The sequence below is a fragment of the Ananas comosus genome, linkage group 7 (assembly GCF_001540865.1).
Source record: "Ananas comosus cultivar F153 linkage group 7, ASM154086v1, whole genome shotgun sequence".
NCBI classification, from domain to species: domain Eukaryota; kingdom Viridiplantae; phylum Streptophyta; class Magnoliopsida; order Poales; family Bromeliaceae; genus Ananas; species Ananas comosus.
In genome coordinates, this window is record NC_033627.1 from 3,200,484 (window position 1) to 3,227,130 (window position 26,647).

The 26,647-nt window shown below is 36.9% G+C and overlaps 3 protein-coding genes across 5 annotated transcripts; 1 reads left to right on the top strand and 2 right to left on the bottom strand.

Annotated features, from left to right (window-relative positions):
* Positions 479–6,646, bottom strand: LOC109712339 (ankyrin-1-like). The gene is made up of 12 exons (XM_020235857.1): positions 6,545–6,646; positions 6,375–6,437; positions 6,069–6,239; positions 5,837–5,968; positions 4,329–4,468; positions 3,052–3,138; positions 2,631–2,759; positions 2,092–2,244; positions 1,512–1,613; positions 1,166–1,336; positions 960–1,039; positions 479–867 (listed from the first exon to the last, which is right to left on the bottom strand). The coding sequence occupies exons 1-12, from the start codon at positions 6,561–6,563 to the stop codon at positions 816–818; spliced, it is 1,299 nt and encodes a 432-aa protein (XP_020091446.1). The 5' UTR covers positions 6,564–6,646; the 3' UTR covers positions 479–815.
* Positions 12,158–14,278, bottom strand: LOC109712412 (UDP-glucose:2-hydroxyflavanone C-glucosyltransferase-like). Its single transcript, XM_020235967.1, has one exon. It carries the CDS (start codon positions 13,923–13,925, stop codon positions 12,492–12,494), a length of 1,434 nt encoding a protein of 477 aa, XP_020091556.1. The 5' UTR covers positions 13,926–14,278; the 3' UTR covers positions 12,158–12,491.
* On the top strand, positions 23,429–26,342 carry LOC109713172 (probable WRKY transcription factor 21). 3 transcript variants are annotated; one of them, XM_020237162.1, is made up of 4 exons: positions 23,429–23,658; positions 24,011–24,830; positions 24,930–25,055; positions 25,333–25,475. In XM_020237162.1, the coding sequence occupies exons 2-4, from the start codon at positions 24,070–24,072 to the stop codon at positions 25,370–25,372; spliced, it is 927 nt and encodes a 308-aa protein (XP_020092751.1). In that variant the 5' UTR covers positions 23,429–23,658; positions 24,011–24,069; the 3' UTR covers positions 25,373–25,475. The 3 variants fall into 3 exon arrangements, with proteins under 3 accessions (XP_020092751.1, XP_020092750.1, XP_020092749.1); XM_020237161.1 differs by lacking the exon at positions 25,333–25,475 and adding an exon at positions 25,482–26,342 and having other exon boundaries at positions 23,437–23,658; positions 24,017–24,830; XM_020237160.1 differs by lacking the exon at positions 25,333–25,475 and adding an exon at positions 25,482–26,342 and having other exon boundaries at positions 23,438–23,658.

The following is a 26,647-nucleotide window of genomic DNA, read 5'->3' on the forward strand; positions in this document are numbered from 1 at the left end:
ATCCTAATTATCAAACTTTGCCTCCTGGATTATAATTAAAATATGATTATCTAACATCTTGGGAGTTGGGGGTTCTGTTTGCTTTCTTTTATATTGTTAATACATTAACACATAATATAAAAGATTTTGAAGAGTCCATCGTGTATTTCAAAACTATAATATAAATTGTAATAATCAATGAAAACAAGAGTCCAACTATTATCCTCTTATGAATATGGAAAGTTATAAATTTTCAGTCATTAGATCTACTATTTTAAATATTTTCAATCTACCACCATTCAAATATAGGGGACCATTTATCTTTCTAATTATGGACTATTATCATTCTAAACGCACATCTCTTCATCTAACGGTCGAAAATTTATAAGTACAAAAAAACCTGTACTGATAAAAATATAGTAGCCCTAACCATGAAAACAAGATTTTTAGAGAATCCAAAACAGCTAGGCAAGCAAAACAGAAACTCAGCAACAGATTATTAAGGTTATAAAACAAGCCTTCACTTTTAGTGCATTCCATAAACACACTGGATTACAGGTTTTTGACAAAAGATGCAGCAAAACATGCACTGTACTAGTGCGTACATCACGACCAAGCATTTACTAATACACCATAAACACTGGATTACAAACGATGTAGAAGCATTTACTAAGCAAACGATGCACAGTACTAATGTCTATATCACCACCGATTGTTTACAGTCACCAGAGACCATTGAAGTAGTTACGTATTCACATAAAACTAAGATGTAGTAATCCCAAATACCAAGCACAAAGTTACTATAGCAGCAGCAGAAGAGAGGATCGCAAACGCACTTACTGTTTCTTATCAGAACAATGGAGTTTCTTCATGGACTCCACAGCCTCCCTGCAAGTTTAATAAAAATATGCGACAAGCCAAAACACAATTTAGAACTAACTAAATCTGATTAAGCTGAAACAAGGCATAGTACAAGATACCATAATGCTTTCTCAATCTCCTCATTCCCGGGGTCGAGTGTCAAGCCTTCCAAGAATGCATCAGCAGCTCCTGCATAGTCCTGAAATACCCAAAAAGAAAATCAACAAAGGAAAAGAAAAAAAAATAGAAATAGTGGGATAAGATAAAAGCGAGTAAGGAAGGGGAAATGATTTGAAGAAGCGGGCATGATTCTGTATCATCTTACGTTGAGTAAGCTACGAGCTGCTCCTTCGCGGTAGCACGCTTTTGGCCACTTGGGCCTCAGCATCCTACAGACCTGAGCGTCGTGCAATGCTCTATCCCCTTCCCCCCGGCGCAGCCAGCAGACGCTCCTGTTGGAAAAGATGGTTGCATCGAGAGGATTCATCTCCATTGCCTATGTTCGACAAACAAATAATGAATCAGAACTCAGGACACTTCTAGAAAAGTGGAGGCCTCATTTGACTAGTTTACATTCAAACATAAGGCCTCATTTGAGCTCGATAAACGTCTCTAAAAAGTTTGAAATTAAGTTACACTGGGAATAATCAGGTGCAAGTTAACAAACTTACCATAGAATAGTAGTATATTGCTGTAAGGTACTCGTTTTTCTTAAAAGCATTCCCTCCTTTAGACTTCATTTCAGCAAATCTGTTACTGGATAATTCTTCATCCTAATGTATACAAACTAGTAGTAAGCGGCACAGCAGAGAAAAACATCAATGCCATATCAAAATAATAGTATCAGAAAGACAACTTAAATCCACTAGATCTTCCCGAGATACTCAAAAAAGGAATGTCTATGGAAAAGAAAGATCTGCTATTCTAACTAAAAATTATGTCTGTAATTAACGATATTTCCAACAGTGTACCTTATAGTAATAAAATTTAGTGAAATTGATGCCAAAATTTAGTTAATAACAGCTACAAATTAGCACATTTACCATCGCAACCAACACCAGCACCCACATCACAATTTGATATGAATAAACCCATACAGTATGACATGGGATTCAAATCCAGGACCTAAACCTAAACCAAAACACGAAACCTACCAACTGCTCTAAGCAGTGACGTTTAATTGCCAAGTTTCTAATTTATACATTAATGAGAAAAGGTCAACAGAACAGGAAAACCCAGTAAAATGCATACCCGTAGCTTGAAGCGTTCAGATTTTACAAAGCTGATTATTCCATCAACACTCCAATCTGGCATGTAGGGAATGGGAGAAGTCGCATGGAAGAGAATTTCAACATCATGTCTTTTAGCGAACAGAGCAGCCAGCTCTATCGGTCTTCTCCCAGACTGTGAAATACAAAATCCATTAAACATTAGTTGACACTATAGTACATGAAGGCCTTCCAAACATACAAGTGCTATTATATAACAAGTTAACAACCGAAATTGGTGGACAAGGCTCAAATTGTTTTAGGGACAGCAATGACTCAATGTACTTCACAGACACACGACACTATTAAATTAAAAATATTACCAGAACAAAAGAACCAAAGGTATCGATTATACAAATTTCCAAAAAGAAATATCATGAAAAATTGCATTAATCCTGTGTCGCCCAATTAATCAACCACAGATTATATAGGGAATCATCAGAATGTGCAGCAAAAATTAAAGAGTGATGCTAGCGATAACAAGTCCGAAGAAAGACAAAAATGAAACAAGGCAAGAGCTACCTCATTGACAACATTTGGGTCAGCCCCAGCTTCCAACAAGCACTTGATAAAATCAGTTAAGCCCTCATGAGCTGCTACTGATAAAGGAGTTGTTCCACTTGGAGTACTAGCATTCACATCAGCGCCAGCCTAGAAAAGCAAAAAGAAACACAACAATTACTCCGGCCTACTTTGTACAGAGAGAATCACTTATTAGTGTCAAGAGACTTCCATTGGATGAAGTTTTAACCGAAGAATCGTCCATTCTCACATGAGTAATCAGTTGAAATTACAAAATAATGTTCTTTAAAGAAGAAATTGACAATTAGAACCTGAAAGCATAAATTGTACAAAATATGAGCTTGCGTTTATATATCTGCACAACAGAAACAAGTGAAAATTTGACAAGGACAATAAGCTAGGGTAGAAGAAAATCATAGACCTTGATCAGTAGCTTCGTGCATTCCAACGATTCAGTTAGAACAGATACCAACAGCGGTGAAAAGATGCTGTCGGAAACCTTGTTAGGCTGAAAAAAGAATCAACATCATAGCTTTAATCTTTTACAAATACAATGAAAACATGGTTCATTTGTCTTCATACTCCTTAAAGATACTGCTTAAAAGCTATCTATGAGATAGTGGGCCTAAACACACAAAACAGGATTATATTATAAGATTCCAGAATCCAGAATACTGCTCAACTTTCTCGGTTAAAATACCGAATGCATATAATCCAAGGTTTTAAGTGCCCGTCGGCACGGGCCGTATCCACCTTGCTGTACCGTGCCAACAAGATACCGGCACGATACAGACCCCGCGCCGATGGCATAGCTCAAAATCCTCTATTCTTTAAATTAGTAAGTCATTTCCTCAATAAAGTTCAAAAGATGTGATAAAAAGACATAATAAATAGTTAAAATATTTTGTTGCTAAAGAAAATAAATATTTCATGCTATTAGGTGTCGGCAGATAAGAATTTTTTTGACCGGCACGCATCGGCACGGCTCGGCACGCACCGGCACGGCTCGGCACGCACCGTGCCGTACCGTGCCGGCAAGTTTCCGGCATGACTCCGTGCCACGGCACTTAAATCCTTGATATAATCATACCAATAAATGCATAAATAGAGTTTGACACAACAGGAGACGCTCATATTCCTTTTCTATGAACAAAGGATCATAAATAGCAAATCAAACAACTGCATTGGATCTGCATTTGGTCAAGGTAGTCAGCGAGTTGCACACTAAGTAAGGCTCTGACAGTACAATATTGTCTCTAAGCTTGATGTTGCCAAAAAACTAATAAAATCTCAACAGAAACAAATATTTCACATAAAAAGCATGAGATAGTTTTTGTCTTTTAGATAAGAGTTCTAAAAGAAGTCCAATTGTATTTTATATGGTGCATAGATGTGAACTGCATCTGAATTGGAAGGTGATCAACCTCTTCTAGCAACATTTACAAGAAAGGTGAATGCAGGTGAAAAATCCTTTTATTATTTAAGGGAAAGAAGATATGCCACTTAGATACTTCACTTTGCAACCGTATTAGCAATGTTTGGGTCTGCAAATAAACTGGTAAGAGGAAAGGACTAGTGTAGATTTGTGGACCTGATCAAAGAACTATGTTGATGGACTAGCTTGCACACGTTGCCTATATATGCAAAAAATCTCTGCCAGCAAGCTCACATGGAAGAAAATAGAATTAAGCATATTACATTTGCTCCGTGCTCCAACAAAATCTTCACAATTTTTTCTTGTCTGTTGCGAGCAGCTGCATTCAGTGGAGTGCCAACGAAGCTATTGGGATCTACAGGGATCCCTTTCGAGAGTAGTAGATTTACTACCTCGCAATGTCCTGCAAAGATATTAAGTAAAAAAGAAATCGTACATTTACAGCTAATATACTTTCTACGGCACAACTAGTAAATAGATCGTATCAATTGTTACATGCTATATCAAATAATTCCGGAAGACAAGAAAAGCTAAATATGAAAGACCGACATGGATCAAATGCCAACAACATGATTTAATAAGCATGATCAAATACATAATGCAGAAAACAAATGCGGTATCATGTGCTCTCCCATAAGATAGTGAGTTGCATATTTAATACGACGGTTTAAATACAACCAAAACAGAAACAGAGCATGTCAGAAATTCACAACTAAAAAGAACCTCCAGCAATTATCTATATTTGGTAACTTAAATTCAAGAAACAAGGCAAAACAAAAATGTACTTCAAACTACAAAGTACAGCGTGATCAATATATCAGATCCATCTATCAATAAAATGAATATAGATCCGTCTTCACTGATTTCTTCATTGATTAAGAATTCCTGACGTGAGGGCCAAGCCATGTTATGAGAGTGCAAACAAAAGCTTAGATATCCTCACAAGATAAAAGAAAATCAACATTACAAAGTAAAAGTAACAGAACTTATTCGAGCTTAGTTTCAAAGTTTAAACTGAAAGAGTAGAAATTCATCAATTATACTCCTTTTGGTCTGAAAATGATAAAATTGATTCTCCCCAGAAAATTCCTACTGGAGAATCAATATAACTGTTGGAAAGAGCTTGAGATAACAATGCAAGCCTTTTGGTGAAAAAAATAAAAGAATAAAAATTCATCTACTACAAAAATATTGTTAGTGTCAATTCCTTCAGAACTTGCATTTTTTTAAATTTCTACACAACGAAGAACTTCTGCAATGAGTAAACAAGTTACACACTGATAAATAGAAATGTACCAACTATAGCAGTGCCTTAAAATGTTGGACATAATTTAAATTTTGTTTATTTAAAACTTTCAAAAGGTCTTTTAAAGGGTATAAGTTTAGTTAATTAAAAGAATGCATACAATTTTAGGTTGGGCTTTGGAGAGGCCCAAAGGTTTGGGCCCAGCTTGGGAAGGGCTAGACATGCTTTATGCTTATTGTTTAGTCCCCCATTGAATAGAGAAAGCCTTACAAAGGAACTTATATTAAACCCAACTCTTACCTTGGATGAACTTAACTATGTTCACTAGACCCATATCAATGATATCATGCACGCGTGAACACAACAGGAGAGTTTTTCCTATAATCCCACGGGAGATATCAATTCGACATAACCACCTCATTAGAAACTAGAGACAAGTTATAAAAGTATACATTCCAACCACATGGTGAATAAACTATATCTTCAAGATTTAGACCAAAAACGGAAAAGAGAGAAGAGAAAGACCTTCTTGTGAAGCGCAGTGAAGGACAGAGTACCCTCTCTCGTCTGGTATAGAAGGATCGGCGCCATGATCAAGAAGATATTCAACGACAGCAAGGTGATTCTCTAATGCCGCATGAAACAGAGGAGTATCACCTATCAAGAACACCACATTAATCGCTGATACACATTCATGCGTACACATCTCATCATCTTCATCGACACAGGGAACTGAGAGGGAGAAACCTAAATTTACCTTTATACGACGTTACATTAACATCTAATCCCAACTCCTCTACAAAATATTTGCACACATCGATCTTTCCCTCCGTCGCTGCGACATGAAACGCCCCGCGACCGTTCAAATCCCTAATCGATGCCACAGTGGCCGCAATACCGCTCCCATCATCGAGAGTTCTCGCCGTTTCTATTCATTTATACACACACATCCGAAAAAAAAAAAAAAAAAAAAAAAAAAAACCAAGAAAACGAGAATTATGAAAAAGAAAAATTCTCATCATACAAAACAAAATCAAACTCTAATTCTCGACGAAGAACGTACTCTTAAGAGCACGGAGATTCCCAGAAGCGGCTGCTTCGATAATCCTTTTTACCAATCTTTTATCTGGGATCGGAGCACAAAGCGATCAAAAACAACTACGGAAATAGATTTAATTTAAAGTTCAAAGAGAGAGAAAAGGAAGATATATTTAGGGGTTTTGGGGGTGGTACCAGATCCGGGAAACGCCATTGTTAGGGTTTTGTGATTCTTTGGAGAAGTGGAGTGCTGAGGTTTAAATCGCTTCGTTTTCTTCTCGTCGAAGCTTCGTGCGGTTTTTATACTTCAAACGGCAGTGAGAAGTGGTGTACTGGGAAGGAGAAAAGGCGGGATCAGCGTACGATGACAAATCTTTTGCGTGCACCGAGTGTATACGTACATTTGATGCACCACCCACATATATATTTCACATATTATTTTCGACAATAAACTATTTGAATCAATAATAATAAACATTATTAAATAAAATTTATACTATTTGAGCTTCACAAAAATTCATTGTAAGGTGATTCTATGATATCATATATTTGGTGATTAAGTGGTCCCAAATTAACCTTATATTAGTTATTTAAAATTTTTAATTTTAAAATTATTTGAACGCTAAGTAACTGATGTCGAAAATTTATAAAATCTGATTATAAGAAAATTCAAATAGCGTAGATCATTTCAATAATGTGGATCGTCCATTCGAAAGTCTTATGACCAAAAATAATACAAACGTAAATAGTCTCACTCACTTTTAAAAATATTTTTGATTTATTCATAATAATAGATTTTTTGATAAAAGATAATAATATATATTTATAAAAAATTATCTTCTGAGCATTAAAATATCCTAAAAATCAACGTGCATGAATAAAAATAATATTTGATTCATTGTCATAGTAGTTTAAATATATGCCTTTAAATTATTATAAAATAAAATTATCTTTATTTAATATTTATTTAGTAAATTAATTCTATCTTTTGGTGTTTCAATCATATTTCTAAGACTTCGGTGTATAGTTTCTTCGGTGTAGCCGAAAGGGAAACGAAGGGACGGACGCTGAAGGGTTGCCACGTGTACGGTGATTTGATGTGACGGGACACGGCGACGTGAAGGGGTTTCAATGATGTTTGTTGTGCGCCGTTCGATTAATCTGATCGGATGCTTTGACATTCCCGCAGTGTAACAACTGTAGGGGGTGTTTGGTTTTCCAAAAATGTACAAAAAAAAATTAATTTTATGGGCGTTTAGTTTCCCAAAAAATAAATTTAAATCTTTTTTATAAAAAATAGTTTTTGTTTCTTAAATATTTTATTCTAAAAATAAAAACGATAGAAAAGAAGTATTTTTCATAATTTTTTTGAGAAATAATATCACGCGCTTTTTTGAAAAATTGAATGCTGCAATATTTTTTAGAGCACAGCGAACTCACTACTTTTAGTAAAAAATTTTTAGTAACTTTGTGAAATAACTGTTGTACTCTAAAAATTTAAACGGTTAGATATCATTTAATCTGGAGATAAGCAAAAAATTGCTATTCCAGAAATAGGTATAAATTCAGATTTAAGCGGGGATTAGATCAATTTTGCGTTTGGATGAAAATTGAGTTATTCCTGGGAATAAAAAAAATAGTGTTTGGTTAGGTAAAATGGAATAAGAAGGATAGTCGGCTTTATAAATAAAAAGTAATGATATTATCCTTTTATTATATTTGAATTTGAATTTTTAAAATTTTAAATTTATATTTTTAAATTTAAAATTTTAACTTTAAAATTTTAAAATTTGAAATTTAAAATCTCAAATTTTAAATTCAAAATTTTAAATTTTAAATTTCAAACTTTAAATTTAAGATCAAATTTAAATTGTAAAAATATAAAATATCAATTTTAAATTTCAAAATTTAAAATATCAAATTTAAATTTAAAATTTTATAAATTATAAACTTTATTTTGAGATTATAAATTTAAATTTTAAAATTTAAATTTAAATTTAAATTTTAAAATTTTAAATTTTAAATTTTAAAATTTTAAAATAAGAATAAGGCGGGAACTATTAATAAATATATTAATTATAGATAAAATTTATTATAATAAATTTATAATTTTTTTTAAAATTCTACTTAAACTTAAATTTAAGAATTTATTATAATATTTAAATATAATTTATTATAAATTTTATTATAATATTTAAATATAAATAATATGTATTAATATAGTACAATTAATAGGTTTATAATAAAAATAATGTATTATAATATATAACATATTATATTTATATAATTTAGTTTGCTTAATTTATAATTTTAATTAAGTTTGAAATTAAGCATTGGAATAGCACTATTCCACCAAAATGATGGACTAGCAAATTTCTTGCTATTCCGGGATAACCGGGAATAGCAAGGTTTGACCGAGATAAAATATTCCGGCCAAATTTCACCCCGTTTTGGAGGAATAGTGGGGATAATTTCGTTATCCCTGCTTATCCCCTAAGCCAAACGGGGCCTAAGAGAACGATGTTTATATATTTTTATATTTAACACTCCCCCCCCCCTCTCACGTTTGGATTCGAAACTTTTTTTTTAGTCCGCCTATGATATAGGCTTGAATTAAATGGAGGAAATTAATATGCTAGGAGTCTGGCATGACTCGAATTCAGGACCTCCTACTCTGATACCATTTGAAACAATCGTTGTACTCTAAAAACTATGCTAGTAGAGAACGGTGTTTAAATATTTTTAAATTTAACAAACTTTAATTTCAAAATTAATTTTTATTTTCACTACGATTAATTGGTAATGGAATCTTATCTTGTGTTTCTACAATTCTGAACTGAATAGATTCATTTATTCATGCTCCACTTATCCCAAAAGAGTAGGAGAAAAAAAGGGAAAAAAGAAAAAAGAAAAGTGAGTGTTGTTTCGATGATGTACTAGGAGAGGTGAGGTATCCGGTAGAAAGCATATGTTCCTCTCTTTCGCTTGACGAGGATGCGCATTGTCAAAAAAAAAAAAGAAAAAAAAGAAAAAAAAAAGTAGAATCTCGGCATAACTACTTTAAGCTTGATTGGTATTTAGTGCTGTCTCATGTTGTAAAAGTATGGTAAACAGTTCTGTTGATACCAAAATTGAGTCAACCTAATCCACGTATGAACCAATAAAGACACGTGGTGCACCAGGAGTCGGCAATAAGACGCCTGAAGGATAAAAAGGCGGGAACGGTTGAAGATTGGGGCGTAACTTTCATGAGGAGTTAGCGTAACTTCCATAAGGAGTTAGTATAACTTTCACGATCATGGTTACAACCACTCTCCCCAACTTCTTTCAACCAACTAATAATGTGGGCTATAAATAGTAACTTTGAAGCCTGCAATCGAGGTCTTTGCCCCTGCGTACAAAAAATCACCCTTATTTTCTCTGCATTTTATCGCTTTTCTAGGAGTAGTTTAAATGTAATCTTTTTCTTTTCCGCATTTACTGCTTTCCTAGGAGTAGTTCGCTAAGTAGAACCCTGGAGTCTGTCTGCCCCACGGGCACCACTCCGTTGTAGACTACATTTGCAGAGTCTGTCTGCCCCACGGGCATCACTCTATTGTAAACTATATTTCTGAGTCTGTATGCCCTTCGGGCACACTCTTTTTATTATTATATAAAGACATTCGGCTCTTTCAGCTGACCAGTCATTGTGTATTTCATTTATTCGGCTCTTTCAGCCGACCAGTTACTGTATACTTTTTCCATTCGGCTCTTCTGCTAACATTGATCTATGCACAGTTCATACATTCGGCTCCTCCAGCCGAACCGATTCTATAATAGTGGTTTTCGAATCCGGCTGATTCGATCCCTCATCGGTCGAATCGCTTGATCCGTCGTGGGCGCCAACTTCGAGGGTCACCATCCGCGGCCACTCATCATCCCGACATTCTTCCCGAGGAGAATTCTTGACCGGGTCAAGGATCGGGACTTTCGGCCACCAACAAGTTCTAATATAAGTGACAAAAGATTTAATAATTGATATTCGAGATCTCAAATTTAAAGTCCAATGCCGTTGTATTTTTAGTCAAATTTATTTTTAAAATAAATAAAATAGGATAGCATGTTAAAAAAATTATAAAAGAAATAGACGGAAAGAATAACATGTTTTTTTTCTGAAAAAAAGAAAGTATACTGTAAAAATATATCTCACTCACACTATTGAGGTGTAGGCAACAAGTGGAATACTTTAATGGTTTCTCACCGGATTCGACTGAACCCGTCCATAATCCTAAAAACAGCCTTGTATGACTCTCTCGCATGTTCTTCTTCTTTTTTTTTTTTTTTTACTTTTTCTTTTTTGTTGTTGTCTGCTTATATTCACAATCAATAATATTTAATTTGATTGTATACTGTGTAGGTTGGAAGAGAAAATTATGAACCATCTATTTACGCAATACATATTTAATAAATTTTTAATAGTAACAACATTAGAGGGAATTCAATTGATAGATCTAGGTGACGAAGTGTTCGACATCTGGGATAAGTAGATTTCAAGATATAGAAATCAACCTATTCGCTCTAGGGTAATCGGACAGATAGTTTGTTGGTGAGTTATTTGGAAGATCAGAAACGATACGATTTTTAGAAAGATTAACACGGATCATTTTCTAGTCATCAATAAGATCAGATATTTGAAGATCTTATGGGAGGAATTCACCTCGACAAAAATAGCTATTTAGTATTTTGTTAAATCTCTTCTTTTTTTTTTCCTCTTGACTGAGGTCTATTGCCTCATCCTAGTAGCCTAGTTCATAATTTTAATAAATAAAACAGGGAACAAGCTATTTTTTTTCTCAAAATAATAATAATAATAATAATAATATTTAATTTTTTTATTATAAATTAATAAATTATAGTAAAAATATCCTCCGTCACGTTGCCTAACAGTTTTGGACTATCTTTAATAAAATTTAAGGATTGTATAGTATTTGTGAATTGCACTTCAAAAAAATGAATGAAGTTCCTTTCAAAAAATTTCGTGCGTGGAGGCGCTGGTGTTGTGAATTCGTATCGTATGTACAGTCATTATTACTTGAATAAAGAGGAGCGACTTGGCCTACAATCCACTTTAAATTATAACTAAGTCTACAATTCCTCTCATCCTTGAGTCTTTTTTTTTTTCCATCTAATTTTATCATTTTTTAGCTAACCAAACTAGAAAGGGTCTAATAATTTCTTCAATCTCTGGATAAGAAGTTACAGCAATTACAAATGTTTCCATACCACTGGAGACTTAGGGCTCGTTTGGTTCATCCATTTTGAGTATGGAATGAGAATCAGTTTGATCAAATTCGGTTAATTTTGTTTGGTTCGCATGAATCGATTTGAGATTCTTATTCAGGACCGGAATGGAAATGGCCCATTAGCCTTCAACTTGATTCCGGTCTTCTAGCCTAGATTGAGATTTCATTCCGGAAACCCACTAAGTTCTCGAAGCTCATGTGGTCATCTCACCCTCCTTTTCTTCACTCCTTTCTTATCAAAAAAAAAAAAAAAAATCTATCATCTCTCAAAACTCTATCCCTAACCCACATTAATAAAGGTTTTTAAAAATAAATTTGATATTTTGTTTGGAAAACTTATTAGAGAATAGTATTATATTTTTCATAAATTTTAAATAATATAAATTTATATTTGAGAGTAAAATTAGTATTATAGTATCCTACAATTTTTTTAGTTTATACGAACCAAATAATGAAATATGAATAACTCATTCCAATTTCCAATCCATAAATAAACTAAACGTCTTGAGGGAGTGGGCCATTCCAATTACTATTCCAATTCATTCCCATTTCATTATTCATTCCAATTCCACCGTTAAACCAAACAAACCCTTAGTATCTCCCTAAACAAAAATATAGGATCCTTAGGCAACGGAAATTTAATTTCAAAATACACTAGGAAAAAACTATCAAATTAGAACAAGATCGAGTTTTGTTTTGGAGCAAGGTAACAAACTAACTTATTTTAACTTCCACACGCACACACACATCTGCAACAATAAAACTAGTGGCAGCAGCAGCAGCAGCAGCAGCAGCAAGCAGCCGCAGAAGATCAACCATCCCCCCTGCACAGAAATGCATACCTGAAAATTGTAGCAACTTCAAACCTTCAACTTCCTAACGAACTCTGGCAACCCAAACACGCAATCCTTTTCCGCGGCGGCGGNCACCCCGACCCTGGCGGCCGACGCCCGGACCCCTTCGTCGTCCATCAGCCGCCTCACGCATCTCGCGATCTCCTCCCCCTTCACCACCACCACCCCCACCCCATTCTCGCCCTCCCAACTCCACTCCTCCTCCCAAATTCCGAGCCCGCATCTCCGCACAACCTCCGCGTTCACCCTCTGATCCCCGTGCCTCGGCCACGCCAACACCGGCGTTCCGCTCACCGCCGCCTCCATCACCGAATTCCATCCGCAGTGGCTTATGAAGCCGCCGACGCTCTCGCGGCCCAGCACCTCCGCTTGTTCCACCCACCCCTTCACCACCATTCCCCTCCCCTTCACCCTCTCCAACACCTCGCGTAGCTCGCTATTATCTTCTTCGTCTTCGTCTTCGTCTTCGTCTCGATCCACCACCCTGCTCTTTACCACCCACAGGAACTTGCACCCGCTCATCTCCAATCCGATCGCCAATTCTCTCATCTGAGCGCTCGGCATCGCCGTGCGGCTCCCGAAGCTGACGTAGACCACCGACCGCGGCGGCTGCGCGTCGAGCCACGACAGCGGCGGCGAAGCGCGCGGTCCCTCGCGCAGCCTCAGCGTCAGCGGCGGCGGCAGCAGCGGCCCGACGGCGATCGCGGGGGGGAGCCCGGGCGCCACTTTTCCCGCGTTCAGCGCGGCGAGAGCTTCGCGCTCGATGGCGTCGAACGTGTTGACGACGATGCCGTCGGCCTTTCCGAGCGCCCGGCCGTTCTCGACGAATTGCGTCGTGAAGAGGTGGCCGGGGTTATGAAGAGCCTGCGGCAGCCAAGATCTCGGCAGAGTTTGCACGCCCGGTATGTCGATGTCGCCGATGACGCCGGCGGCGGTGTCGGCGTACGTGGGAAAGTAGGCGCAGAGCGAGAGCATGGCGGCGGAGGAGGTGAAGAGAATGTAGGAAGGGAGGCGGAATTCGGCGGCGACCGGAATGAATGCGGAGGCTAAGCTGATGTCTATAACGAGGGCGGAGACGGGCGGGGACGAGGAATTAGAAGAATGAGAAGAAGAAGAAGAAGAATTCAGCACACAAGTTATGAGCTGCGGCGCGGAGAGACGGATGGCCTCGAATTGGAGGAAGAAAGGATCGACGTGGACGGAGGAATTGAGCGGGGGGAGGTGGAAGGGGAGGGGACGGATGGCGGGGAAGGCGGCGAGGAGGTCGGAGACGTGGCGGGTCTCGGCGGCGGAGACGGTGGGGTGGACGATCACGAAGGAGACGTCGCAGCCGAGGGCCGAGAGCGCGGCGGCGAGGCGGGAGAAGGGGATCAGGTGGCCCATGCCGGCGCTCGGCAGGAGGACGATGTGCGGCGCTCGGTTGCCGCCGGCGGCCGCCATTTTTTGTCGACGTCGCGCCGTAGTCACCGTTTTAATTTCGATTTCTATTCTGAACCAAACACGCCTTTAGTTAGTAACTGAGATACTACCTAACATTCCAACTAACAGATAAACTTTCATTAATAGCTTATCGATACTTTAAAAATTTGTAATATTTTTCATGTCATGTAATGAAATATACATGAAACTTCATTTACAACCATAATTCACATGCGCAAGCGAAAAATAAAAAGATCTTTTGGAAACGGTGTTGCTATCACTAATTAAAGTTTTTCGACTAACAGCACGGTGCTATCACTATCCACCAATTACTATATAACTTTTGACTACAAATTTTTTTTTAAAAAATACCGAACAACAATTTTATGCATCGAAACACTTCGTTAAATTATCCTGTAGATACTTTTTGTTATCTATTTATTTATTTATTTATTTATAATTAAATTGAAGAGAGGCAGGGTAGGTGGGCAAGTAGTAGGTGTTTGTAATAGATGTGGAAGGGAAGATGACAACTGCATGCCTAGCTGCCGGCGGGTGTGGTTGAGAGTTAGTTAATTCGGATTATGTAAAAATTCGGTACGAATATAATATATATAAAATTTATTTTTTAATTTTTAAATTTATTTAAAAATTCAGTTTAAAAAACGGATTCGGTATAAAATATAAAATATAAGATATAAAATATAAAATAACTTATATTTAAAAATAAAATTATAAGTTTTTTATTCATATTTGTAATAATTCGCGAATAATTCGACTGGTCCAAAAATTCACGAATAATTTTTTTATTTTTGAAAAAATTCGTAAACGGACCGTTTAATTCAAATTTTTAATAATTTATAAATAATTCACGAATAATTTGTGAATTAGTAAAATTTACTAACTAGGGTGTGGTCACGGGGGATGACGGACAGTGACCATTTTGGAGACGTACGCAAGACTGTACCACCCATATCTCTCGGCCGGAATGACTCGCCATAAAATATCTGCCATCTAAGGCTACGCTACATTCTAGCTAATACTATACAAATCATACCTTTTTGGTCCCCACATGTATTCGACAACGTTGGTGTACACTGATCACCATCCTAATTAATCTGATAAAAAGTGTGGCCAAATTCAGTTTTTTTTTTTTTTGTTTTTTTTAAAGATAGAGAGCACGCTATCCGTTTCATTTAGAAATAAATTTAGTTGAAAATATAAATCAACTAAGATTCGAACTTGGGATCTCAGGTACTAACCATCAAATCTTTTGCCACTTGTTCTAGAGACGGCTGGTGCCAAATTCAGTATTTTCATATGGTGTACACTATGTAAAAATGGTAGAAAATTTGAAAACTTAATTACAAAAAAAATAAGAATAAAAAAAAAATGGTAGAAAATTTGAAAAGTACTATGCAATTAATCCTAAAAGATTTTTAAAAAAATTGTGAGCCCCACAATCCTCCAAAGGCCTTTAATGGGTTTCTAATTAGTGTATTTATAAATAAATATAAATAGTGTAAGAGCATATCGTTGATTCGGATGTCATATTGTCGGAAATAACGTTGAAGTAAATTCTGTTTTACTTCAAAACTATTCCGGGGGTAAAGAGTTGTAATTTTATTTTTTTTTTTTTGAGAAATGAGTTGTAATTTTATTAATATCAAAGTTAGGCTACTTTACATTTATGGACAATTTCGGGCTAAAGGCCTACATAATGGCCATTTAATTATTTTGGAACGGATTTGGGCTTGACATAGCTCGATCCGAACCCAGCCCAGTTCCCCCCCTAATTTACCACCTCAACTGTATCAAATACGATCTTTGTTTGGTTGTGCATATAATACTAAATAATAATAATAATAAGAAAAATGCGATCCAAAGAGTTGTACTTTTTACGATCACTAATCCAATAGTTTAAGAGTTTAAAAAAATCCTTTTTTGGCTTTCAGTAAAAAGAAAAATTGAGAAGATCAGGATGCTAATTATAATCTTTAGATGTTATGTTGTAGATGACAACCCAAATAAATAGGATTGTAAAAACCGGAAAGTGCTTCTTGTACATCCCAAAAAATGGTGTACATCTTACATCCCCAATTCTAGAGTTGATAAAAATCGAATTGGTATTTAGTAAAATTTTAAAAAATTGGTATGACAAGAATGTCTTTAGAATGGAATGGGTGTAAGACATACACCCCACTTTACGGTGTACCTGTAGCATTGCTCTTGTAAACCTAGTAGCATTTCATTAATAAGATAAATTACTTTCTTGGCTCTCAAACTACAAGGCACGTGACATTTGGTTCTCAAACTTTAGTCGAAAGTAATTTTTTGCTCAAACTTTCTAAATTATTATGATCAAATTCTAAACTCAATTTAGTTGATGAAATGTTAACACATTAGTGATGTGGAAGTGATCTTGAAACTGAAAGTGAATCTCAAAAAGTTGCACCCAGGGCCTTATTTGTTTCACCAAAAGCCAAGTTCGTCACATTGGAACATTCTTTTGGTTGAACTAGTATTTAGATGAAAATTATGTACTTTTGCTAATTCTACTATTTATCCGACAGAAAATTAATGGCATAAAAGATAGTTTTTTTTGTTTTTTTATTTTTAGTACTTTTTGTGTTTGTTTTACTGAAATTTTCAAATCTGCGCATGTTAGCATTAGGGGGGTGAAGATAAATTCCCAACATTAACATTTTATTAATTTATTTTTTCGTAATTGACTTCAGTCTAAGATGGACTGAAGTCAATTAAATTATTTTTTGGAGCCACACTATCTGTCACGCTCCGAGCTCCGCTGATTTGGTCGGATTCGAGCACGTAACAGACGCCGAACGGACAGCACCTCCCCTGTCTGTCCAAGGCTCCAACAATATATATAACACAAGCAAGCTAACAAGAAGATTGCAAGATATATAAGGTTTGCACGAGGGCAAACAGCAACAACCATAAGTGAAAGCATCGAAACTATCTAAACATTCAACATACAAGTCATTTGATTACTTCTGTATCAACCGAATTCATTTTATGGTGAACCTAACAGCTAGAGTAAACATTTGTTGTTGAAAATCATATCGTGTCTCTCCACTTTCAACAAAACAAACACGTCCTTGGCGCGTTACTCTTATGTTAACTTTACTAGAAATTTAACGTCAAAAACCAAGGGATAATGAGATGCAGATTATATAACATAAAGTATGATAATGCATCATCTGTGATCTGCAAAAAAAAAAAAATATTATTTTACTACACAAATTATTAATAAATTTTAAAAAAATTTCAAATACCACCCCTATGATTTTACACTTTCTTACTTTAGTAACCTGCGATTTAAAATACATCAATTTAGTATCATGTGGTTTCATTTTTATTTTTTTATTATCGATTTTACTAATTTTTTTGTTAAATTAATGACAAAGTGAGAACTAAAGAGTAGTAAAGTAAATATTCGATAAACCTAGGTGATATATCTGAAATTTTTTATATATAATTTAACGAAATATTAACAAAAAAATCACTAATTTAATATATTTTAAACCATATAATATTAAAATAAAAAAATACAAAATTATAGAAATAAAAGTTTATCCATAAATTTTTATAAAATTTAAATAAAAAAAAGCAACCTATCATGTAGCACTGCAGATTGACGTGTAGACCTGCATGTTTGTCTCTCAACTTTTTTTTTTTTTTTTTTTTTTTTTTTTTTNAATCTTTTGTTACGGTTTTATACATTTTAAGTTATCATTATAGATAAAAATATATAAAAGTTATCTCAACTATCATATTTTTAAATTCTATTATTTAATCTTTAAAAATTTTACTTTTATTATCTAATTTTTAGTTAAAATTTAAATATGTCGTTTATCTTTATACATCTAGTTAATATATTTTATGTAAAAATTAATTTATTAAATATATTTTTTATAGGCTTATATTTTGTATCATAAGAGCCATCAAATCACCTAAATCGAGCAAATTAAAATATTAGGTACTAAAATTAAATGTTTGAAAGATTACATAGTCGAATTAAAATAGTATATAGTTCGAATAAGTTTTATACATTTCTATTATTATGAAATAAACTTTAAATTTTCTCATGTGGTTTAATATATTTAACTGTACTATTCTTATTAACTGTACTATTCTTTAATTAGAAAAGGTATACATAATTATTTTGCGAGAATCTATTATTAAAAAAGTTAAAATACCGATATTAAAAGTAATGTTTTCAAAAGTATTTTTTTTTTTTACTTCAGTAATTTGCGAGCAACCCTCAATTAGAAATAATATTATGCAGTTCTTTTAAGACATCATTTCTAAATAGAAGTTATCATGTTGCCTCTAATTATATTTTTCATTATTTGATATGTGTGCTTACTAAGAAAAATAAGAAAAATAAACCTTTTTGCCAAAAAAAATTCACTAGTTTTGAATTTTTTTGTAAAAATAGATCATTTAATTGATTTTTATAGATTCAGACCACAATTTTAAAAAACGAATCAAAATATTCTTGGGCCTTAAACATCCCATTGCTCTCTCCTCCGCCCACTCCTTGTGGGAATGTCTTCAATACCGGCAACAGCTTTGAATGCTCATTTCATCTCTACTTCCACACTAACTCTTATGTCGAGTCTGCATATTGCGAACACTTCACAAGCGAAAGGAACACGACGAACTTAATCCGCTTATCGTCGTCCTCTTCAGCGCTTCGCTAGAGATAGAGAGACAAAGATGGGAGAGGACAAGGGTGGCCATCGTTTATTCAAGAATGCCTCTGAAGCATGTTCATGGCAAGTGTGGCCAACGGCGACGACGTGGTGGTGGTAGTGAAAAAAAAAAAAAATATCTAGTTAACGACGAGATGTTACATTATTTATTAAAAAGTTAAAATATTTGAATATATATTGTACTATTTAGTTAAAAAAATATACTATTTTATAATTTAATATACATATCGAATGGTGCAACTTTCTAGCTACAACATATATTAATTTGAATAATATAATTTTTTTAAATAGTACAATTTGAATCGTCCATCAAAATTTCTCTCTTGCTACCTTCACCACTTCGTCGTCACAGTCATGCTCACAACGTACCCTCCTACAGGAGCATTCTCGACCACCGATTATGGTCCTCCTCTGTCTTCATCTCCAGCGGTACTCTGAGCAGTGCCACCCTTGTCTTTACCATAATGAATTTCGCCGGAAAACGCCAAGTAGAGAGAGAACATAAACATTTTGATTTTTTTAAAAAAAATTCGGACTGAATCTATATACAAGCACACTGTTGCAAAATAGCAACTAAATAAATTTTTTTTTTAAAAAAAAAAGGCCGATCTAATCTATGGCCTTTTTACATAAAAAATTCACTTATTTTGGACTTTTACAAAATCGGGTCATCTTTTTTATTTTTTCAGATTCGGTCCGCTTTTTGAGCAAACTGACGAAAATACCCTTATACATTTTTCTCTTTCCTCTTTCTCTCTCCTCCTTTTTNGAAGCCTCAGGCGACCGCCACGTGTCGGTTCCCGCACCCGTACCCACGATTGGGCTGTGGCCTTCGGAGCCCGCCACGTGTCGGTTCGTACACTGCACTAGCCGCAACGGCTACCTAGAGATGCCCTTCGGGGTAAGCGTCTTTGGGCCCCACCACTCCCCTCTGTCATTTTGACCAAAATAATAAAATAAAATAAAATAATTACATGGGAAGCTACATCTGAGCCGTTCGTTTCGATCGCACGAACCTACGGCTAAGATCGCCTCAAGAACGCCGCTACCCTTTCCTGTCCTCTGATCTACTACGGCAAAAGATAAACTGAGACCCCTCACCTTTAGCCTATCTTGATTTTGGCCCCTTAACTTCTTTTTTTTTTTTTTTTTTGATTACTATTCTCATCACCTTCATCTTTCGTTTAAATAAATTTTATATTGAAATCAATGCATTTAATAAATTCAGCAGCAAATTTAGTCAAGTAAATAACTATTAAATTTAATAACTTTATTTATGAGTAGCTATTCTAGGTTCATTAATATTTAAAATAAAAATTAATTTGAAAAAGGCCTCGTACGTAACTCTATTTATTTTATCTTTTAATTCTTTAATTTGAGTCATTCTCAAAATTTTATTTTATTAAGAAATAGCACGCTACCTGCTTCATTTGTTAAGTCAATGAATTTGGCTACACAGGGTGAGACAGCCAAGGACTCGAAAGGGCGAAGAAGCGACCAAAAAAAGGTTTAAGCAAAAACAAGAAAAAAGGCAAATCCAGATCCAGATCAATACACCTCCGTCACCTGGCTTTATAGTGGTTGGCCCACTCTTTTGCCAACATTCCGATACGATAGGAAGATAAAGAAACGTCAGTGAGTAGATCTCTAAAAATGGCGTTATTCCTATCTCGCCAGATTGTCCACCAAGTGGCCGCCACTAGTGTCTGAGCCTTCCGACTGTCGCTCTTTGGACGTCTCTCTAGCAGTCGCTCCCAGACGGTGTTAATATCTTCGTTTGGGGGGGTATACGAGACACTGTCCAAGGTGCACGAAAAGAAGAAACTTGCTAACCACGCATCCTCCAAGCAAATGGTCTACTGTCTCGGGCTCAGCCCCACACAATAAGCAAATGTTATATCCTGATCACCCTCTTTTGAGAAGATTATCCATGGTAGGCAGTCTTTTTCTGAGAGCTGAGAATCGAGTACACAGATTTGGTTGTGAATTTATCCCCTGGGTCTCACCTCCAGCGAAAAACGTCTGGTCGGTTTTCCAATCGGAGGTTAGTGAGGGTATTCTTCAGGTCCCTTATGCTCTGCTCACATAAGTAAGAGTTCCGTCTCGCTCCTCTTAAGATCTTTTCCCATCTCCATCCCAAGGTAGAGAAATAATCATAGACGTGAACCTCCTTAAGGTCGACAGTTGCAAATATATCAGGATAGGATGACTTCAAGGGCAAGTCCCCGCACTATCTATCTAACCAAAAATTGATGTGACGTCCGTCCTCTAAGCCATAACATACTCCGCTCTTGAAAATTTCCTTCAAATTGAGCACACTTTTCCACCAATGTGAGGCAGGTCGGAACGATTGACCCTCGGATAATGGTCGCCTGCGGATGGAAAATAGGCTCCTGATCAGCTTGATCCACGGCAGATCTTGTTCAGTGAGGAAACGCCACCACCATTTAGTTAGGAGTGTATCATTCATGGAAGTCAAATCCTTAACACCTAAACCCCCTTACTCATACAGATATTTTTCCAAGCTACCATATATCCCCCCTTGAAAAGCTCGCCTACCTTTTTCAGAAGAAGTCCCTTCGTAGCGTCTCCATACGTTTTAGCACCCATCTTGGAGCTTTGAAAATAGAGAAGAAATGCATCGACAGATTGGAGAGAACCGAATTGATCAACGTTAGTCTCCTCCCTCGAGAGAGGAGTTTGGCCTGCCATCCGTCGATTCTTCTTTGGAAATTATTTAGAACGCCAGCCCAATCATCTTTTCTAGGTGCCCTGAAAGTTAGAGGTTGGCCTAGGTACTTAGTAGGCAACTGTCCAACTTTGCACTGCAGGATATCGGTGAGTCTCTTGGCTCGTCCATCCTTATTCCCCATATAGAACACCTCCGACTTTGCTTTGTTAATCTTGATTCCAAAGGCCCACTCAAAAAGGATCCACAAGAATTTAAGATTACGCATATATCTTTTTCTTGCTTCACAAAAGAAGAAGGTATCATCAGCATACTGTATTAACGATACGGAGCTATCTGAAGTGGGTCCAATTCCCTTGAGAAGGTTAGACTCCGCAGCTCTGTTAGTCATCCTTGCGAGGCACTCGACTACAAGGAGAAAAAGGTAAGGAGATAGAGGACCTCCTTGTCGCACACCTCTTTTAGTTTTGATCCAATTTGTAGGTACTTTGTTAACATGGATTGCAATTTTAGCATTACAAACACACTCGCTGACCCATCCGCACCATTTATCATTAAAACCCATCCACCCTAGAACCTTTCTCAAAAAAGACCAGTCGACTTTGTCATAAGCTTTTTCGAAATCTACTTTTATTTCGACCCCTTCGACCACCTCTTTATATTCCCAAGCCAGTAGTTCGTTGGTAGTTACAAACGCGTCGGCCAGGAGTCTTCCTTTTAAAAACGCCGACTGTAAGGTAGAGATAAGGGCTGGCAAAATCCCTTGTAGCCTATTAGCTAGGACCTTGGAAATAATTTTTTGGATCCCATTCAGTAAACTGATAGGTCTAAAGTCGTTGGCCCTTACCGCACCTTCTTTTTTCAGGATGAGACAGACGTATGTATAGTCTCCGGCACGAGGAGAGAGTCGACCCTCGTAGAGCTCTTGGAAGATTAGAAAAATGTCGTTCTTGATGACATCCCAAAAAGTTTGGTAGAAGCTCAAAGAAAAGCCATCAGGTCCCGGAGCTTTATCCCTCCCAAGTTGGAACACCGCTGGTTTGATTTCTTCGAGGTCAAAAGGGATTGTTAGAAGATTAGGGTTGGTGACCCGTCTTGTTTGGAAGAGTCCACTCCAATCCCCAACAGAGTGTGCTACATTTGATTCCGGGGCATAGAGATCCAAAAAATAACCCCGAAAGTAGCGTCTCTTATCCTCTTCCTTAGAAAAACTTATACCCTCGTCTACAATCGTCCCGATCGCATTCGAGCGTCTCCTATTATTGGCTATCGCATGGAAGAACTTAGTGTTGTCGTCTCCTTCGCGTAACCATTGTTGTTTGGCGCGGGTTTTCCACATCCCTTCTTCGTCAAAATGTACGCTAGCCAGTCGGGCTTTAAGAGTCTCCCTTTTCTCTTGTATCTCAGACGACAGCGGACAATTCTCTTCTAAATGGTTAATTCTCTGTATCTCATGCATAATGTCAGCCTTAGTTTTTAATATGCTATAGAAATTTGAAGCGCGCCATTTCTTAATTTGCTTCCGATAAAATCTGAGTTTATCATTGAAAAAGAGGAGTGCAAAGCCAGTACGTTGTGTTACCCCCCACCACAAAGGCATGTTATGAATGAAGTCTTCATTATAAAGCTAGACATCTTCTAGCCTGAACAGTTTACACTTGATCCTAGAGCCAGTTGAAAGCAAGATGGGACAGTGGTCAGAAGTAACTCTAGGAAGTGCCTCCACTTTCGATAGGGGAAATTGTAGGTTGCATTCGGTGGAGATGAGAAAGCGGTCGAGCTTCGCTAGCGTAGGGCAGCTATGCATGTTCGACCAAGTAAACGCCTGAAATTTTATTAAACGTAGTCATTTTATTACTACTATAAACTTTACAAGATTTTTTAACAAATAAAGTTATGGGGTTACTTCGTAATTTTCTATAGTTAGGGGGTCTGCATACAATTTTACCTCATTTTTCATGGGCCCCTTCTCGATCCCAAATTAATATTTTAGTCCCTTATGCGTCCACTTTTTCAAAGTATATATATATATTACTTAAGCAAGCATCTACTGTTCTTCCTCTTTCACACCTTCCAATACACGCGCACACACACAAACACACACACACACACACACACACACACAAAAAGAAAAAAAAGAAAAAAAAAAACACCATGGAAATCCCTCCTCCTCCACCGCAATTCTAGGGTTTTGTTTTTATTGCTTTTTTAATCTCTCCCCCAAATCCGAGGTCGCTTCCCCTCCTACTCCTTGCCTTATTCATGTCCTCTTTGGTGAAATTGGTCATTTATTGGGCGGTCTCTGTCAAAAATTCGACGCACCAACGTGAGATTTCATGGACGCAATCCGAACCCAAATCTTTTTTTTTTTTTTTCTGGTTGTTAATTGCAGTAAAATCATCAAGATGTGATTTTGTTCTCTTTTTTTCTTATTTAAAATCTTGTTGTTGTACTTCTTAATTAAAAATGGGTTTTTTTTTTTATGTTTTGTTTTGGTGATCTGCACCCTGAGCTCTAATTTGTTGCTTTACTTCTTGGATTATGGATGCTTATTCTGTTACTGTTGCATTAACTATTTGATCATCTCGGGTTTGTTACTTTTTTTTTTCCTTATTTTAATCAGCTTTTTTTTTTTTTTTTAATCTTATCTGATGAAATAATTTGTGGGTTTTCTCCAGATGCAGTTGCTGGTGAATCTCTGGAGTTTTTAGGGTGTTTTTAGAGTGGTGTAGCAAAGATGGAGGAGGTGGAAGAAGCTAATAGAGAAGCCATAGAGAGCTGCTACAAAGTGCTTAGCCTAATTTCTCAGTCCCAGGATCAACAACACCTGCAGAGAAACATACTAGCAGAGACAGGGGAAGCAGTTTCTAAGTTTAAGAAGGTGGTTTCAATCCTTAGCAGTAGTGTGGGTCACGCAAGAGTCAGGATTGTTAAGAAGAGCACCACCCCATTGAACCAAAAGATCTTACTACAAGACCCATTAATCTCTAACCCTAACCCTTTTAATCTCCTACAGAGGAGTGCCTTACATAAACAGCAGTTTAGGCCAAAGATTTACCTTGAGAACCCAATAGTGGAACTGAAACCTGCTTCCTCTAGAAGCACTCTCCAATTACCACCGCAAGCCGCGCCGCCCGCTCATTTCGGCTTCCTCCAGCAGCAGCAGCAGCTGCTGCAACAGCAGCAGCAGCAGCAGCAGCAGAACAGCCAGAGGTATCAGTTTCAAGCTGAGATATTTAGGAGGAGCAATAGTGGGATTAATCTAAAATTCGATAGCTCTAGCGGCGTGCAAACGATTTCGTCAGCTCGGTCCTTCTTATCTTCTCTGAGTATGGATGGTAGTGTCGATGGGAAGGCGTTCCATTTGATCGGAGGGGGGGCGGCGGCGTCCGATCCGGCGCACTCGTTCCCGCCGCCCAAGAGGAGGTGTACGGGCAAAGGAGAGGATGGGAGCGGCAAGTGCGCGGCCACCGGAAGGTGCCATTGCTCGAAGAGGAGGTTGGATTTCGATCTCGGTGGATTTAAAAGTTGGATACGCAGCTAACTCAATATAAATATGTATGTATATATATAAGATTTGGTGTTTGATTTTTATAGGAAATTAAGAGTGAAGAGATCCATCAAAGTGCCGGCGATCAGCAATAAGCTTGCTGACATACCGCCGGATGAGTACTCATGGAGGAAGTACGGGCAGAAGCCGATCAAGGGTTCTCCTCATCCTCGGTATACTTCGCTTGCAGTAATATTTTTCCGTCTAGTAATCTATCAAAACAATCTCCTACTACTGCTTGCGAATTATGGGTTGCCAATTTCTCGATATTAAGTATGTATCGAGTTTAAAATCGATTGCTTTAAAAGGTTTACTCTTAACTTAACATGTTGATAATTCATCCTGCCACTTTTTCACATCACCTGGTGCTTCAGTAGCAAGTAGCAGTAAAACAATCACAAAGGCATCGATTATAACTAATCGGCGTTATTATGAGCTGTGTCATTTTAGGACTAAATATGCATTGGTGATAGTTGGAAGTAGTTACTGATTGATGTATGTATCCTCTTTCGTCTTCTGCTTCTTGAATTTGTAACTGGATTGATCTTCAAAGGAGAAAACAACTGACCGAGGTTTTACTACTTTCAACCCCGATGCAGAGGATACTACAAGTGCAGCAGCATGAGGGGTTGCCCTGCAAGGAAGCACGTCGAGAGGTGCTTGGACGATCCCTCGATGCTTATCGTAACCTACGAAGGCGAGCACAACCATACAAGAGCCGTAACCCATTCCACCCATTCTGCCCAAACTTAGAAGAATTTGAGCTCTCCTCCACAAATGCGAGCGTCCAAGCCTCATTACATAGAGATTGGGCTATTCAATGAAATTGATGTGCATATTTTGGTTAGAGAAAATGGGTACACTGGAGCTCTTAATTCGCTGATCTAAGTTGTGGCCAAGTGAGCCATTCAAGCTCATTGTGAGATGAAGAGGCTCATTCTCACTTAAGAGCCACACAGAAATGCTACCTGAGAAAGCTAAAGAAGGCTAAGAAGGTTTCGATTTTGCCGGCTCAAATATGTTCAGATCACATGTTTCTGTTTCATTGGTGGTTGAAGGGTTGAAGGAGTAGATAGCATGGTAGAGTTTTTGGAAGATAGAAGTGCATCCAAAGAAGCACACTGTAATCCACTAATCTTGGAAGGGAATGGGGGAGCATTTCATGTTGCTCAACTTTTAACTTGCTAAATGCCATCTTTAAGATATTTTATACTTTATTTAGGTGCTTGTTCTTTTATTAGCTTGGCCAACATTATACTTGGTCACCATTTTTGCTATTTCAAGCCCTGGTAACTAGCGTACTTACACTCTATGTTGAGTGTCCTCTCTCTCTCTCTCTCTCTATTATGAGGTGTTTTTGGTGTCATGAAACTTCCAAGAAGCCACTTCTCTGATGTGGTTTTCTGAAACACCATGCACTGGTCAGTATGACTAGTGGAGTACAGTACCTTCTTCCTTCTTATCAAAGTGTTCTCTACTGCATGCTTTGCTGTTTCTGCTGTAGCAGTTGCTGCTTCTAGTGACTCCAAAACTATGCCTCATGCAATTATTTTTTATGATTTTGTTCTTTTCATTTATTTCTTTTGTACTTTTGTGTGGAGGGATTGTAGTAGTCAAGGAACTACAGCAACATACTTCTCTTTCTGTCAAAAGCAACAAATGGGGAACTTAAGAAATTTCAAGAAAAAAAGAAGATAAAGAACAACTTCACCATTAGTACAATTATTAGAGATCACTACCTGAATTCTAATAACCGAAAAGTCAT

What these genes read in the sequence shown, in the direction of transcription:
- LOC109713172 (XM_020237161.1), top strand. Translation starts at nt 24,070, where the DNA reads ATGGAGGAGGTGGAAGAAGCTAATAGAGAAGCCATAGAGAGCTGCTAC. An exon ending in TGCCATTGCTCGAAGAGGAG is followed by an intron (nt 24,831 to 24,929) that starts GTTGGATTTCGA and finishes TGATTTTTATAG; the next exon opens with GAAATTAAGAGTGAAGAGAT. An exon ending in AAGGGTTCTCCTCATCCTCG is followed by an intron (nt 25,056 to 25,481) that starts GTATACTTCGCT and finishes ACCCCGATGCAG; the next exon opens with AGGATACTACAAGTGCAGCA.
- LOC109712339 (XM_020235857.1), bottom strand. An exon ending in TGTTGGAGCACGGAGCAAAT is followed by an intron (nt 3,139 to 4,328) that starts GTAATATGCTTA and finishes TTCTTTTTTCAG; the next exon opens with CCTAACAAGGTTTCCGACAG. An exon ending in CAATATACTACTATTCTATG is followed by an intron (nt 1,337 to 1,511) that starts GTAAGTTTGTTA and finishes TGTCGAACATAG; the next exon opens with GCAATGGAGATGAATCCTCT.